This window comes from Cricetulus griseus, chromosome 5 (assembly GCF_003668045.3).
Source record: "Cricetulus griseus strain 17A/GY chromosome 5, alternate assembly CriGri-PICRH-1.0, whole genome shotgun sequence".
Classification (NCBI taxonomy): Eukaryota; Metazoa; Chordata; class Mammalia; order Rodentia; family Cricetidae; genus Cricetulus; species Cricetulus griseus.
In genome coordinates this window covers 38732538-38748663 of record NC_048598.1, presented here as the reverse complement: position 1 = coordinate 38748663, position 16126 = coordinate 38732538, and the positions used below count along the sequence as shown (strand labels likewise).

The 16126-nt window shown below is 41.8% G+C and overlaps 1 protein-coding gene across 6 annotated transcripts in view; it reads right to left on the bottom strand.

Annotated features, from left to right (window-relative positions):
- The window catches only part of Smg7 (SMG7 nonsense mediated mRNA decay factor), a 67931-nt gene extending 52914 nt beyond the window's left edge, over window positions 1-15017 (bottom strand). For 2 of the 6 annotated variants that reach the window (XM_027417368.2, XM_027417367.2), the window contains exon 1: window positions 14727-15016. Coding sequence is in view for 1 of the 6 variants with exons in the window: in XM_027417367.2 (XP_027273168.1) it covers window positions 14727-14755 (29 nt within the window). In the remaining 5 variants the exon portion in view is untranslated. Of the gene's footprint in view, window positions 1-14726 lie in introns of all 6 variants that reach the window. The other 4 variants (XM_027417370.2, XM_027417369.2, XM_027417366.2 and 1 more) reach the window with 3 other exon arrangements.
- Window positions 15018-16126: the final 1109 nt, after the last annotated feature.

Below are 16126 nucleotides of genomic sequence, written 5' to 3'. Positions count from 1 at the left end.
TGGATGGGTGTTTTATCTACATGTATGTCTGTGTACTATGTGCATGCTTGGTGCTCATAGAAGTCAGAACGTTGGATGATTGGCGACTGACATTACAAACAGTTGTGAATCACCATGTGCAGACATAGGAGCAACTAGTGCTTTTAACCACCAAGCCATCTCTGCAGCCCTGTGTGGTAACATTTTAAATGCCCATTTGGTATCTCACCATAAGTGATACATTACCTATTCTACTCACTATCCATACCTTTATTCCCTCTGTCCACTAAAAAGTACTATCCTTTTTCCCTTAGCCACCTCCAGTTTCATCTCTTTATCTCTCCTTCATCCTTCGTATCTAACCAGTTATTAAAACCCACTGGCTGTATCCTTGCAAAATCTCTCAGTAATGTTTCCCATTATCCCAATAATCCTGATACAGGCTCCCATCTCAATATGTCATGACTTCTTTTACAGAGATCTCAAAATTTACTATGCCAATTGAAAACAGACCAATTTACAACCCAAGTCTTTTGCCCAATATGCCAACAACTTACTTTGCAATTCTGTTTTTACAACCCTTCATGAACTCCACACTCTGACTCTTTTGCAAGTCAAAAGTATAATTCACACTCAAATTCCTGTTTAGGGAAGTTTTTTTTAAATATAGTTCTCCTTGTATAAATATGTTGGATGACTACTATCCTGGTTAAAATTTTTTTGGTTTTTTGACAAACTTACAAGCCACAGACATCTGGGAAGAAGAAATTTTAATTGAGAAAATGCCTCCATTAGGTTGGTCTGTACGTCTATGGAACATTTTCTTGATTAATGACTGGTGTGGGCAGTGCTATTCCTGAGCAGGCTAAGTAAGCTTCAGAACGAAAGCCAGTAAGCAGCATTCCTCCATGGTGCCCGCTTTAGTTTCTGTCTTCAGGTTTCTGCCTTGGCTTCTCAAAACAGGTAAGTTAAAAAAGCTTTTCCTTCCAGCCAAGTTGCCTTTTGGTCATGTTGTTTATCAAAGAAATATAAAGCAAATTAATAAACTATAATTAAAGATAACAACTGGATAACAAGGCAGTGATGGCACACAACCCTTCATGAACTCCACACTTTAATCCCAGCACTCGGGAGGCAGAGGCAGGTGGATATCTGAGTTTGAGGCCAGCCTGGTCCACAGACCAACTTCCAGGACAGTCATAGCTACATAGAGAAATCCTATCTAAACAAACAAACAAAAAACAACTGTACATTTAAACATCAAGGTGATAAACATAATTTCACACAAAAGGCTCTTTTTAAACACAAAAAAAAATCCTTTGTTGGAAACTCCTTATGATCTATATTACTACTGGCCAATGGAAAGAAATATATAGTTCTCTAGTGACAATGAAAAAGAAACAATGAAACTGGTTTTAATAATATAGTTTAACTAACCTAACATACCCAAAACACTACCATTTCAACATATATTCAATATAAAGCCAATTAAAGATGTTAAATTCTTTTCACTCTAGAATGCCAAAATTTCATTAATATTTTACAATTACACAACACCTCTAAATTCAGTAGATTAATTTTCAATAACTGATTTTTGCTTAGATTTCACAAAATTTACTACCAAAAGATTTATTTTTTTTTTGTTTTTTTAGGCCTGCATGAATGTCTTTTGTTCACTCTATGTGTGCATTGCCTGAAAAGACCAAAGTGAGTACCGGATCCCTTGGGATCCGAGTTACAGACTATTGTGAACTACCACATGGGTGCTAGGAATCAAACCAGAGTCCTCTGGTAGAGAAGTTAGTATTCCTATCTGCTGATCCACCTCTCTAGTCCTTCAATAGTAGATTTTTTTATGCCCAAATTGTTTAACATACTTAGCTCCAGTGACTTAAGCATATCTTTAAAGTTCAAATTAAACAAATTTAAGCTCCAGGGACCAAGGAGCATAGCTCATAAGGTATTGTTATTGCCTAGCATGCATAAAATCCAGAGTTTGATCTGAGCCACATCCCCACCCCCAAACCCCTCCCCCACCAATAAATCAAAAGTGTGGTTTGTCTTAAGCCTGTTAATCTCAGCAATTAAGAGGTAAAGGCAAGGCTGGAAATTCAAAGTTATCCTCAGTTATGTAACTACATAGCAAGTGTGAGGCCAGCCTGTGATGAGATCCCATCTTCTCCCTGCAAAAGTGAAGATTAATAATGTCTGTCTTGCAGGACTTGTTTTGTCAGTGAAAAATTTTAACATATGTGAAATGTCAAAGCATTATTTAAAAAAAAAATACAGGATTTAAAAAGGCCTTAAATATATTCTATTTCTTGAATTGACTTTTATACAATACTATCCTGTACTATTGGTCTAGACTTGGGCTGTACAATACCCATATTATCTCCTGATGTATTAATGAGACAGAAAAACTGAATTTTAACTTTCATTTAGTTTAAATGAATGCAAGCTACTATGTGTAGCTTGACAAAACAGCAATATAGTAGTATTATTATTGAAAGCCTATCTACCTTCCTCCATAAGTAAAGCTTCAAGAAATAGTAAAAGTGTAAAATAATTACTATAAAGAATTAGGCAAGCCAGTAAAGGAAAATACACATTGAAGAATGTATTAAGTGGCAGTTAGCTAATCAAGAAGACGTTTTTTAATGGCAGGTTACCCAAAGAAGCAGGCTGTCAGAATCATTCAGTGTTAGATTTTTCTAGACAAGAGGATACTGGTAAGATAGTAAACCGATGTCAAAAGACAGGAAAAGACAAGAAAGAATGAGGATGAATAGAAAAAAGGATAGTAAGGAAGAAAAATCAGAGCCAGGCGGTGGTGGCTCGAGCCTTTAATCCCAGCACTCAAGAAGCAGAGGCAGGTGGATCTCTGTGAGTTCGAGACCAGCCTGGTCTACAAGACCTAGTTCCAAGACAGTCTCCAAAGCCACAGAGAAACCCTGTCTCGAAAAACAGTCAATCAGTCAGTCAGTCAATATGTAGGAAGTCTTAACTAGAAGCAGATTAATGTAGATGGGGCTGTGGCTGGAATGGCCGAATTTAAGACTGTAAAAGAGTTCTAAGAATAGTGATGTCTGCTCTGGTATAGTAAGAAACAAAACCTTAAGAAAAGCATTACATGGTTTTCTTTAAGGAAACACAATCTTAGGAAACACTGAGGAACAACTAACTTCCTTCCTGGATATTCACAACACATATTAGCACATTAAAAGTTATGAGAGGCAGTTTTATAGGCAGGTAGAATGGTACTTATCATAACATGAAAGGCTGAGGCAGAAGGAATGCCACAAATTTAAGGACTGCACAGGCTACAGAGTGAGAACCAGGCTAGCCACAGCTATATAACAAGATCCCGTATGGTCCTCAAAAGATCCAGTTTAATCAGGTGCTCTTAAACTTATTTTTGTCTTGGACATACTGATAATCCTCCTGTCTACATATAACAGAAAGCTGACCAACAGAACATATTCTAATATATGCTACAGTAATGGACAGGCTTGCCACATGTAATACAAGTGGAAACATAAAAGGCTCTGCTTTACAAGAACAGGTGCATAGAACCTTTAGTTCTGTGAGGATGTGAGGAAATAGTGCCTTAAAACATTGCTGGGACCAAAATAAACACTCAACTTTGGGGTGCTCGATGAAAGAAAATACTGTTCTAACTTTTTTGTTTAACAGCTTACTATTAATCTGTGGCCTAGAACAACATACATCATTGCAAATTCAATAGGATTTCCAGCACACTAAAACCAAGGTGTCACCATGGCTGTACTGCCTTCTGAGACTGTAGGGAAAAGAATCAGCATTTTTGCCTTTTTCTGGTTTTGGTGGGTGCCTGAATTCCTTAACTCCTGGCCCTCTTCCATCTTCAAAGACAAAAGAATGCCATCTCTAATTCTAGCTTTTCTGATTTTTTCCACAATGGGTCCTTGTGATTATACTGGGTCCAGTAGATAATAGCACTTTAAAGTCTGCCAGTTAGCTATGCAAATTCTATCTGAATCCTTAATTTCCTCTCACCAAGTAGCATACAGTAAATATTCACAGGTTCTAAAGAGTAGAAGATAATTACACAAAGGCACTTTGAAAGTATAAAAAATATTAATAGGCGGGGCGGTGCTGGCACACGCCTTTAATCCCAGCACTTGGGAGGCAGAGGCAGGTGGATCTCTATGAGTTAGAGACCAGCCTGGTCTACAAGAGCTAGTTCCAGGACAGCCTCCAAAGCCACAGAGAAACCCTGTCTCGAAAAACCAAATATATATATATATATATATATATATATATATATATATTTTGAATAATTAATAACAATGTTCATTGCACACTCCAGACCCCTCAATTAACTTACAACTATTTATACTACATCAGCTTTTTCCACCTACTTCAAGGATTATATTAGCAAATTTATAAATTATTATTATTAAAATATAGAAAATTAAGTCAATGAAGAAACTAGGCTCTTCGCCTACCTAAAGCATATATTGGACTTTATACGAGGAAGTTACAACTTCTCATGAAATTCTTCTAGTAATCTACCATGATCACTAGCAGCAAAATTAAAGCTAGAGCGGCTTAAGGTTGCACTGCTAGTAAGATCAGAGACCTCAACTCAGAACAACATAAATACAAATTAAGGCAGTCTTAATTCAAATCTTTCAGCATGGTAAACCATGCTGCTGTCCTAAGAAACAAACAAAACAAAAAAACAAAACCCCTGAGTACTAATTTAGTCAGTCAAATTATTTTTAAATTAAAAAATAAATGTGCTGGTTTCTTTCCCTATCCATTTATAAGCCAGAATTTATAGCCTATATACCTCATCATTTGAGTTGTTTCAAAAAAAAAAAACAAAAAAACAAACCACTCTTTAAAAGAACAAATGATTGGTTCAGACAAATGACATTTTTGTTATAGTTATTTAGATTTGAGAAATGTAATCTTATAGAATTAGATATTAATCTAGGCAGTGGTGACATACTCCTTTAATCCCAGCACTAGGGAGGCAGACGCAGGAGTTTGAGGCCAGCCTGGTCTACAGAGTGAGTTCCAGGACAACTAGCACTGTTACACAGAGAAACCCTGTGTGGGGGTGGAGTCCAGCTTTTTCATTCAATTTCACTACTAAATACCTCATTGCTGCACAGTATATCAAAGAAAATGCAGCTAAGTTATAGCCTAATGAAATGGAATCATTTGACCCAAGAAGCATTATTAGAATCTAATATACTGCATCATGACTGATGATAGCCCCGAAACGCTATAGCTAGAGAGAACAGAGAAAGAAAAAGAACTCAACTCTTGTAGTCTGTAAACACTGGGCTTGAGGAAACTGATGTAGTAATGTGGCAGCTATTTAAATACAACAAACAGACTTTTAGAACCATGCCTAACAACAAAAGAAAATACCATCAGAACTGTAATAAGGAGCTAAGGTGTAGTTTGGTGGCAGAGCACTTGCCCAGAATGCATGAACCTCTAGGGTTTCATCCCCAGCAAGGGGTGGGGAGCAGGGCACCATTGAGACCAAGTCCATTATCAAAGATTCTGCATTTTTCCTTATAGTATACCAGCATTAAATCCAAATAGGTTCACTTAATCTTAGTGAACCAAGGTGTATCATCTTTCCCCAATGCTACAGAACTCCTGCTGTCCTGTCTCCTTATCACAGGAGGTGAAGAGTCTATAAAATAAATCGTGAAATACAAATTTGCTTTCAGAATTACACAAACTTGTTAAAACTCTGTAATCTACCAAACAATATAAGTACTCCAAATACCCAGTAAATCTTAGTTAAGATGAGCCTACTTACTAAAAAGAAAACTCAAGTCTTGCATATCTCAAAGGAGCTACTACGTAAAACATGCCTTTCTCTTGTACTCCTTTCCCTTTAACTTTTAACCTGGTTACTCCTGTTCATGCTTTAAAACTATGCTCAGGCTGCACAATGGCACATGCCTCTAGTACAACATTAGACCTCTGAAGCAGAACCATCACTTGAGTTCAGGAGTTAGAGATCAGTCTAAAGCAACATATCATCATCATCATCACCACCACCACCACCAGCACCAGGAGCTGAAGAGCACTAGGTGCTCTTCCAGAGGACTTGAGTTTGATTCCCAGCCCCTATTGTGTGCTCACAACTGTCTATAATTCCAGTTCAAGGGATCTCATGCCTATTCTGGCCTGTGTAAGCACTGTATCCATGTGGTACACAGATCCCCAAAATAGAGTTTGGAAGCTTTCATTGCATCCCTAAGGGAGAAAAAAAAAGGCTCTACTTGCCTGTGAATACTCACGCCTATTGTAGAATACATGTGACCAGATGTGGAGATTCTATCCTGCAACCCCAGAACTCAAGAGGCTGAGGCAGGAGTGCAGCCTGAATGGATGGATGATGCATAAAAAGCTAAGACACAGTCTATCATAATCTAGCTAGAGCAATAAACACATGTGAAAATAGAAAAAAAATTAAAGAAACTACAAGTACCAAAAAAGAATAATTTGGATTCAAACAAAGCAGAAATCAACAGAGGAAACAAGAAAGTCATTTAAAAAGTGAAGCGTAACTAGGCCAATGGAGGTAGAACTTCCTGTAGTTTTAATGTGAAATAAATAAGGACAAATCATCTTAATCGTTGGGGTTTTTGTTGTTGTTGTTGTTGTTCCTGACAGAAGTAGATGAGTTATTTTATGAAAGGTCAACAATGTCAAATTAAGGAGTATAATTAAAGGAAAACCATATAAAAAGTATTTTCAAGAATATTAATTTGGAATCAATGCAAAATATGTCTTTGTGGTGGGACAGAAGGTGTGGAGTCTGAAAAAAAGGAATTTAGTGTGCAGGAGACCTAGAATTTGTTATACTAAGCCATTTCTTCCTATCCATGTCCCATTTTCCAACAACATAGTAATGAGCAGTATTTAAAGCCTAGTCAATATTTGTGATCTGGGAAGAACTGCAGGCAAGGTATTTCCACAGTATGAGTGAAACATTGACAGAATCAGTAAGGAAAAAGGACAAACAAGAGGAAAGCAACATTTCCAGAGTGGCATAAATACTAAAGGGGGTAAAGAAACTAGGAGAATTCAAAGATGACTACAAGATTAAACCTGGGTGGGTGGGATGGAGGACAGAATCACAAAGAGCACCTGCAATGAGGAAGCTTAAAGAATTGTCTCGAAGAAGGGAATGATATAAAGCTTAGTTGTTTACTTATAAGACAGGGTCTCATGTATGCCAAGCTGGCTTCAAATTCGCACTGTTGTGGAAAGAGTTTACTTTAAGTGTTGAGTTTAATATAGCAGTTAATGGTAAGTTTTAACTGTCCACCTGACACAACCTATAGTCACCTGAAGAGCTGGCCTGTAAGTGACCTCTTAACTAACTTAACTAAAGTGTTAAGACTGCACCATTCTCTAGGGAGGCGGTTATGAGTGGAAAAATGAGTTGCGCAAAAGCAAGCAAGTAAGCATTTATGCATTCACCTCTTCAATCTTGACCATGGATATGATGTGACTAGCTGTTTCAAGTTTCTTCTGCCTTGACTACCCCACAAATAATGGACTGTAATATGGAATTGTGGCAAAAACAAACCCCTTCCCCCCAAGATGCTTTCTTCAGGGTATTTTATTACAGCAACAGAAATGAACTGAAGACAGACAGTAAGACTTCTCAAATGACAAATACCCAGAAGGCAGAGGCACAAAATGATTAGTCAGTGCTACAAGGTAACTTTCAGACTATGTACACCTAAAACATATAGTACTTTCCATGTACCAGAACCACTCTAAGCACTTTATGTGTTAACTCTTTATGTAGCAGACATATTATTACTTCTTTCTAGTTCACAGATGCAAGAACAGAGAAATGAAGCACTCATGTGCACTAGTAACTAACTTTAAACTTGCCACTAAAAAGTTCTGTGATAGTGCTCTACATGTAATATTCAGTTAACTACCATTAGAGCAAAAACTTAAAAATCTGAAAAACCAAACTGAAATATTTATATGTGTCTACAAGTAGGATCATGGTAGCTAGCTTAGTATTACCTAAGGGGAAATTGATGAGAAAGCTTTCAAGAAATAATCTATTGCTTAGAGGAAAAGGGACCTATGCTATGTCTACAGTTTGCAAATGGAGCATCTCCCAAAGGCCCAAGAGTTAAATGCTTGGACCCTGAATTGGCACTACAGGGAAATTATGGAACTCACAGGGTAGGGTCTCATAGGAGGCTTGAGGTCACTGGGCACATGCATACCCTCAAAGAATAATAGGGCATGAGTCCCTTATTCTGCTTCCCAGTCACCATAACATGAATACACACACATACCTGCTGCCTCAACACAGGCCAAAATGTAGCAGGGTCAACTGCCCATGTGCTGGAACCGCCAGAAACTCAGCTAAAACCAATTTGTTCTCTCAGTAAGTTGCTTATGTAGGTATGTCATAATGATGTAAAATTGACTAACATACTAAGCATATATATCCTTTAAATCAGTATTCTCAACTGAGAGAATTTATACTCCGGAGAACAGCACACAATGCATGTGACACTTTTGTTTATAATAAAAAAAATTGGAGGAGAATGATATTGGCATCTAATAGATACAGACTAGGGAGGATAGGCTGCTAAGTGGCCCAAGGTGCACAAGATAAACCATGCCCACCCATATGAAGAATATTTAGCTTGCTATGTCAACCAGGTGCTAAGCTTTGCAAAAACCTCTTTCAAAATGAAGCAAACAAGAAAAAAAACAAAAAACAAAACAAAAAAACAGACAATCAAAGTTGTTGCTTAGTGTGCCTGAGATTTCTAAAAATTTTCCTTAACAATTAGAGTTACCTCTTCTTCCTACTGACTAAATATTGGGCTGCAAACAACTTTCCCAAGCAGCTCCATTACATGTTAACCAGTAAGAAGTTGGCTACAATTTCTCACTTACTATGTGATATGCTTGCCAAATCACTTATTTTCCTATAACTGATGATTAGCTCTTCTTTGTTCCTATCTCCTGGGCCCTTTGCTAAGTTTAGCCACAGCAATGAAATACACCTTTATGGCAAACTTCAATGACAATATGTAATGCTCACCCACCAATAACTTGCATACAAATGAACAACCCACTTCCGGCAAGAACAAGATCATCAGTTAAATTAACCTAGCTAAACTTCACACAACAACTAATAAAAATCTAAAAGTCTAGTCAGGGTTAGAGATGTAGCTGAAGACTCAAACAACTTAATAAAGCATGAACAAAGTAGTCCTTTTATTAAAGTATGAACCATTCTCCACCCCAAGAAGTGCCTCATGAGAAACTGGCTATACTAGTGGGTCCAGATCTTACTATAGTCTATCCATTAAAAACATCAACAGAAAGTTCTGTGATTGCTTCCTCTACCATAAAGACAGATGACAGCAGCTGTGAGAAAGCAAAGAAATCAAACATAGCTAAGACAGGACGTATACATTTTTAATCCAACTGAAACCACAAAGGAAGCAGAAATTAACCAAGATAATTCAGCCAGTCAATATTCAAGCAGGCAATGTCTGGTGGGAAGAGGTGGGGAAACAACAGACCACATGGGATTAAAATCAGTGTACAGCCTACAAGTCTTTCTGAGGCTTCCCACCAGACTCAGCACTGCCAGTCTGTTCTAGAAAGCAGAGCTCACTCCATTATTTACCTATTTCTTCTAATACTCTATCCTCCCTGCTCCTCTCACCAGGCTAAGGCTATACTTGCTACTTTACCCAGCCTCAACCAAGATATACCATGATGTATTTTATCTTACAATAACATGGAAGTATTTTCCTTCCCATTCAAATGACAACCATTTTTCTGTTACCTCAAAAAACAATTCTGTGGCCACGGCTTCATTTCTGGCTCTAAAGTTTCTAACATGGATTATGACACTACAAAGCAGGCATTTATGGACTATTTCTGTAAGTGAGTCTAACACCAGAGAATCAACTTCAAGTTGATTTTCACTGAAACATCTACAGCATAGAAGAAAAGTTAAGACAGAGAATGAAAGCAAAGTTGGAAGGTATACAAAATAGAACTAGTACCTCTCACAATGGCAACAGATGTTATTTGGTAACACCTCTAACACCATTTATAATAGGATTTGACCTGTTTGACTGGTATTGTCTATGACTTTTCCAGAACAACTTCAATGTCTTCTGTCTTGTACTTTAATGCCTGCTTCCTTCGCCCCCATTTTTCTGTGTGCCCTGGTTAGTTTTTTGTTAAAGTGACACATATTAGAACCACATGGGAAGAGGCCCTCATGCCGGAAAGTGTCTCCATCGGATTGCCTGTAGGCAAGTCTGTAGAGTATTTTCTTGATTGATGTGGGAGGGCCCAGCATATTGGAGGTGGTGCCACTCCTGGACAGATGGTCATGGTATAAGAAAGCAGGCTGACAAGCCAGTAACCAGCACTCCTCCATCACTTCTTTGACAGTTCCTGCCTTGACTTCCCTGAAAGGCAATGGTCATGGTCTTTATCAAAGAAATAGAAAACCAAGACAATGTCTTTGGTATGTTAATTTCTACTCTTTCAAAAAAAAGTCATAATTTTAAAGTATAATATTATGCCTCTCTTACAATCTTATCTATGGTCTATCTTCACCCTTCTGCCCCAACAGAAAAACTTTATTCAGTCCACTCTTTTACACAACACAAGTGGCAAAATCTTTTTAAAAACTCTTTCATTTTGTCAAAAATCAAGAGAAAACACCTGACTTCCACTTTGATTTGGGTAATTACTCCCAATGTTTCCTACCTAGAATATTCACTTTTAAGGCATTTTTTAATTTATAAAAATTAAGTCTTTTCAACATCCTTTTGAGCAGGAATCATGCCAGCCTACTACTAGGAAGAAAAAAGATACTTCTAAAAGAAACCTGCAGTCTTTTCTTGTTCACAGTATCATCTCTTTCCTCTAGGGAGGTGTTCTTTTCATCTCTGCTGTTTAATTTGAGATGAATTCAGTTCCCTTAATGCTAAGTTCACTCTTTCTTGCTCTTACTGAGGTGTCTTACTTCATAATCTTACTTCTCATTCTTTGAAACTGCCACCTTGCTCCCTACATTTCCACTATCCCACCATTTCAATATTAGACAACCCTGCTAACAAATTAAAATTCAGCTAAGTGAAAACAAATTTTCATTCTACACAAGGGAAAATCTGCAGCTATGCAGTCTAAAAACTGTTCAGTCATGGTCTTCTCCCACTGACAGGCAACAAAACTCTTCCTAAAGTCAAGATCACAAACCAACTCTCCTAGTCTCAGCTGTTTTGGGAGCTAGAGAGATGGCTCAGCAGTTAAGAACCCTGGTTGATCTTCCAGAGGTCCCGGGTTAGATTCCCAGCATCCACCTGGTGAGTCACAACCATCTGTTAACTCCAGTTCCAAAGAATCTGACACCCTCTTCTGGCCTCCATGGGCACTGCACATCAATGCAGACATTAATACAAAACACCCATACATATAAAATAAAAATAAACCTACTAAACTAAAAAAAAAAAAAAAATTTCTATTTTCAAAGAAACTCAACATAATGCTTCCTTGGAGATAGCCTCCAGTCTCTCCTCAGCAGTCTTTAAATGAAATTCAGAGGAAAACTGAAGCTAGTACAAATCTTTATTACTGGCCATCTTCTTCCTGCATACACCACTAAAGTATCAGACTTTTAAGACTGGATGGATTTCTTTACTTTGGACAGATCCACTAAAGTAAAGCTGGCTCCAAGAAATTGTAAAGGGATTCTAGATTCCATGCCCCCCTCTTTTTGTCTATCAATTGCAGCTGGAGATTATCAGTCACTTAACCTCTACTCATTCTATTTTCTCCATTCTTCAGAGCTAAATTCACACCAAGCTGTCACTGATTCTATACCTAAGGATAATCCTTCCCTCCACGCTGATTTATAAAATAGAAGATACATGAGCACACAAGTTTCTCAAAGGCAGCTTTGCTTGCATTAAAAGTATCAGCATTTTCCCAATCTGTTCGTCATCACACCCTCTGAGTCCTACTGCCAAGACCTCATTTTAACCCCTAAACATCCACTATTTTATGACACAGTAATTTTGTCAAAGCATAGCCAAGAACATATAGATTGCCTCTAAACACATCATTTCAGATTTCTTTCTTTTCTCGAAACCCAAGATGACCTTGACCTTGCTAAATAGTAGATGACCTTGAACTTTTGATCTTCCTACTTCTACTTAAAGAATGCTAGAATTACAGGCAGCCTACATCACACCCAGTTTTATATAGTGCATATTAGGCAAGCATTCTACAAATGAATGCTATATCCCCAAACTCTTCATCACAAATTTTCTAATGTCTACCCATTTTATCTATAAAGATCATAAAATTCAAGGCCCTTTTATCATCAGGTTACAGAATAGGTTTTCCTTAACTACTGTGTTTACATAAAAATACATCATCTTGACGGGCAGTGGTGGCACACTCCTTTAATCCCAGCACTCGGGAGGCAGAGGCAGGCGGATCTCTGTGAGTTCGAGACCAGCCTGGTCTACAAGAGCTAGTTCCAGGACAGCCTCCAAAGCCACAGAGAAACCCTGTCTCGAGGGAAAAAAAAAAAAAAAATCATTTTATTTTCTAGCACTTCATAGGGTCTGACAGTGTACTCATCTGTTCGTGTTTACTGACTTCCTATCAAGATAAACTTGTCCGAATTCACCAGTGGAGTTTGAGTGCCTACCTCGTAGAAGTCCTCAACACACACGGGGAAGGGAGCTGACCTGAAGCTAGAAGACAAGCATCTGAATTTGCTTTTAGACACCAGCCATCTGATCCTCAATACTCAACTTCTCTGGACTCGATTTCAGTCCTTAGCGGAGTTTTAGTGCTCTTTTCTTTTAGAGCCTAACAAACTTATAAATTCTGTGAGAGGGTGGAGTTCTCACTTTCTATTCTTAGCAGTTGGTACAATGCCTTCCATACAGGTGATCAACCAAACAACTGATGAATCATAAGCATATAAATAAGCAAATAACAAAGGAAGCCTTTCCTGATTTCCCCCAGTGGTTCGGGTCATCTCCTGCCTTCAGACTCATCAACAAGATACCTTTTGTATCGATAACTACATTAGTCTGTGCTGTTCATTTACTTGCCTAATGGATTGATATTAAGCTGCAAATTCCTTAAGAACTGGTCTGGTAGTTTCTATCTCTGACTATAGCACCTATATTCATAACTTAAGGTTTCCTTAATATAGTAAATAATAAGGGTGCAGAGAAGAAAAAGGGTGTCACCTTACAGCATCAGGCAACGTATGCTGTGCTAAACTCTGGAATCCGAGCATCAAAGCTCCGGCGGTCCCACTATTCTTTCCTCTCTGGTATAATGAATAACCACTTTCAAATACAGAATCGCCACCTCCTGTATCACATTGACAACATACCTTCTCTTGCAATATAAATATATGCGGGTCCACTCTTACACACTGATTCTTTCGCTTCACTAACCTCTAAACAGGTAAAGTAACTCATCGTTCAGCTATCTATCCATTCAATTCCCTTCTCCACAAAATATGAAACCACTTTTTTAAAAGCATCTTCCCATAAGACATGCCTTTTAAAAGTTGTTCCTGAAAGACAGAAAGGCCCACTGTTTAAGTTTCTAAGTCTTCACAAGTCCCCAATTCAATTAACCTCAGGCTCCAACAACCTTATTTCCCTTTACCATCAAGACTTTTATTTTACCCTTGAGCTTCCTCCGGGAGATTTTACTCAGAATCCATGAAACCATTCTGACTGCCCAACAGCTGCTTTCCATTCAAAAATGTTCTCGACCTCAGTTAGTGCCAATGTGTGTGCCCCTTCTTTAAGTGTGCATCAATCCCTGCTTCCCTTCCTCACCCCAGACACACACACACACACACACACACACACACACACACACACACACACACGCAGGTACCCATGCGTCACTCTATCTCCATCCTACAAGTTCCTTACATCGCAATGAATGCACGCGACTCACAGAATGGTATCTTCCAACTACAGTTTCTTCTGAGAATATAACCTTGTTCACAGCACCTTCCTCTTCCCCTCATTTCTCCATCCGTTCCCCCCTTCTCGGGTTCCCCCTACCCCGCCGACTAACCACAGAAGGCATTATTTCTAGCACTCACAACCCGCGATAGAGGAACAAGCCCTCGTTCCCGGCGGTCTCCCCTTCCTCTAATTTGCCCTCCAGCCTGTGCCCTCCCCAGCCCCCACCCCCCAGGTGCGCTGACTTCCATCCTCGACTCTCTCGGGCATTGCATGGCCCCAGCCCACACTCCTCGTCCGTCCCCCCCCTCCCCGCTGTGGGGACCTGACCCCTCCACACCCACCTCCGCTCCGGGTGGCTCGCCTGCTCCCGGGGTGCCTGTCCCCAGCCCGGCCCGCAGGCTGGGACCACAGGCGCGCGCGCGCGCACACACACCACACACACACGCGCGTTCTCTTTCACGCTTCCCCAACCTCCCTCGGCTCACGGCCGGCTTCGCGGGACCTCAAGCGCGGGCCGCCAGGGGCCAGGCAGCCCTGAGTGTGTGTCCGCCCCCTCCCCGCAGCTGCCCGCACCTCCCGGCCCGGGGACAGGAGGACGCTGCAACTCCCCCACCACCTCGGAACAGTCCGCTGTTGCCGGCCCCCGAGCCTCCTCCCGTCCCCACAGCGCCTCGGCCGGGCTCCGGCACTCACCGGAGATACTGCGCGCTCTGCAGGCTCATCCTCCGCCGCCGCGTCTCCCCGCGAAGCCTCCGTGGGTCTCTCAGGCGCCTCGGAGCGGCCCCGCAGCCCCGCGGGTGCTGGCGGCCGCCGCCATCTTCCTCTCCTCCGACTCCTCCTCGCTCGGCGCGGGGTGGGGGGAGAGTGAGTGAGGCGAGGGGGAGGGCGTGGGGAAAGCTGCTCGGGCTGCGGCTCCGGCCTGTGGGACACAGGGACGCTCCGGCTCGGGAGGGGGAAGAGGAGGGAGAAGGGAAGGGGGCGGGGGAAGAGGGAAAACCAGAGGAAGGAAGTCGGGTTCGCTCTCGCGAGACTTTAGCAGTGCCGGTCCCTCGGGGTGATTTCCGCTTCTCTATACCGCTCCCTTTTGGGATCCGCAAGTTGTGGGGTGGCGCCTGCGCGCCGGCTGAGGGGGTTGGTGGTCGCGCCCGGCGGCCTTCGAATGGTCCGCCCCGCTCCTCCCGTGCGAGGGGGCCGCCCCACGCCCACCGCGGACATGGAGCCCGAATCTGCTGGGAGTCACACTCAAAGCCTTCCGCCCGTCAGCCCTCCCGCTTCTCGCTTCCCTTTTCCACTCCTCCACTTTTCCCCACCGGAAACGCCACCCCTTCCTCCTACAGTTCCGCCCGCCAATTCCTCGACTCTTGTCTTGCCTCGCGCGCCCAAGAGTGACGCAAAGGCCTCCCCTCGTCTCAGCCGCCCCTCCCCGTGCACTCTTGGAGAGTGTTGCAGGAAGGGGGGGGAGAATAGGGCGGAGCCCAGGGAGAAATAGAAAGCAGACCAATCGGTTTGGGCAGGCCGCTGCCATGGAAACTGGAGGCTGTGGTTGTATTGTCATAGTAACCGGTGTGTGTAGACAGGGTGACCCTCCCCTAGAGGAACGGATTCCCGGGAAACCGCCCAGGATTCCCCGCTTGGATTCCCTGCCCTCTAAAGGCTGAGACTGTGGGCCGGCCGGGCGGTGAAGTCCGCGTCCTCCTCCCGTACCGGCTCCCAGCAAACACTGCGGGCAGACCCCCAAGGCATTCACCGTGGGCATCCCCAGCCTCCTGCGGGTGGAAACCACCTCCACCGTTTCCTCTCAGCCGCGTGCGGAGGGGGCCGGGCCTGAGAAGAAGACGCCGGCGGTGGTTGGAGCGGGAAAGCGAGGGCGAGACTGCAGTGCCCTGCTGCAAGGAAGGGAAGGAGTTTCCCCACAACTGCCTGAGACTGGGAGGCGCGATCTCCCCAAACACACACACACACACACCCAACAGGGTCCCTAAGGGAGGAGAATGGCACACCGCAACCGGGATGCCGCTCGGGCAGTCGGGGATGTTCGGCTTTTCCCCTTCCCTAATTCCTACTCCGAGTCACCTGCGAGCCCTCCCGACAGA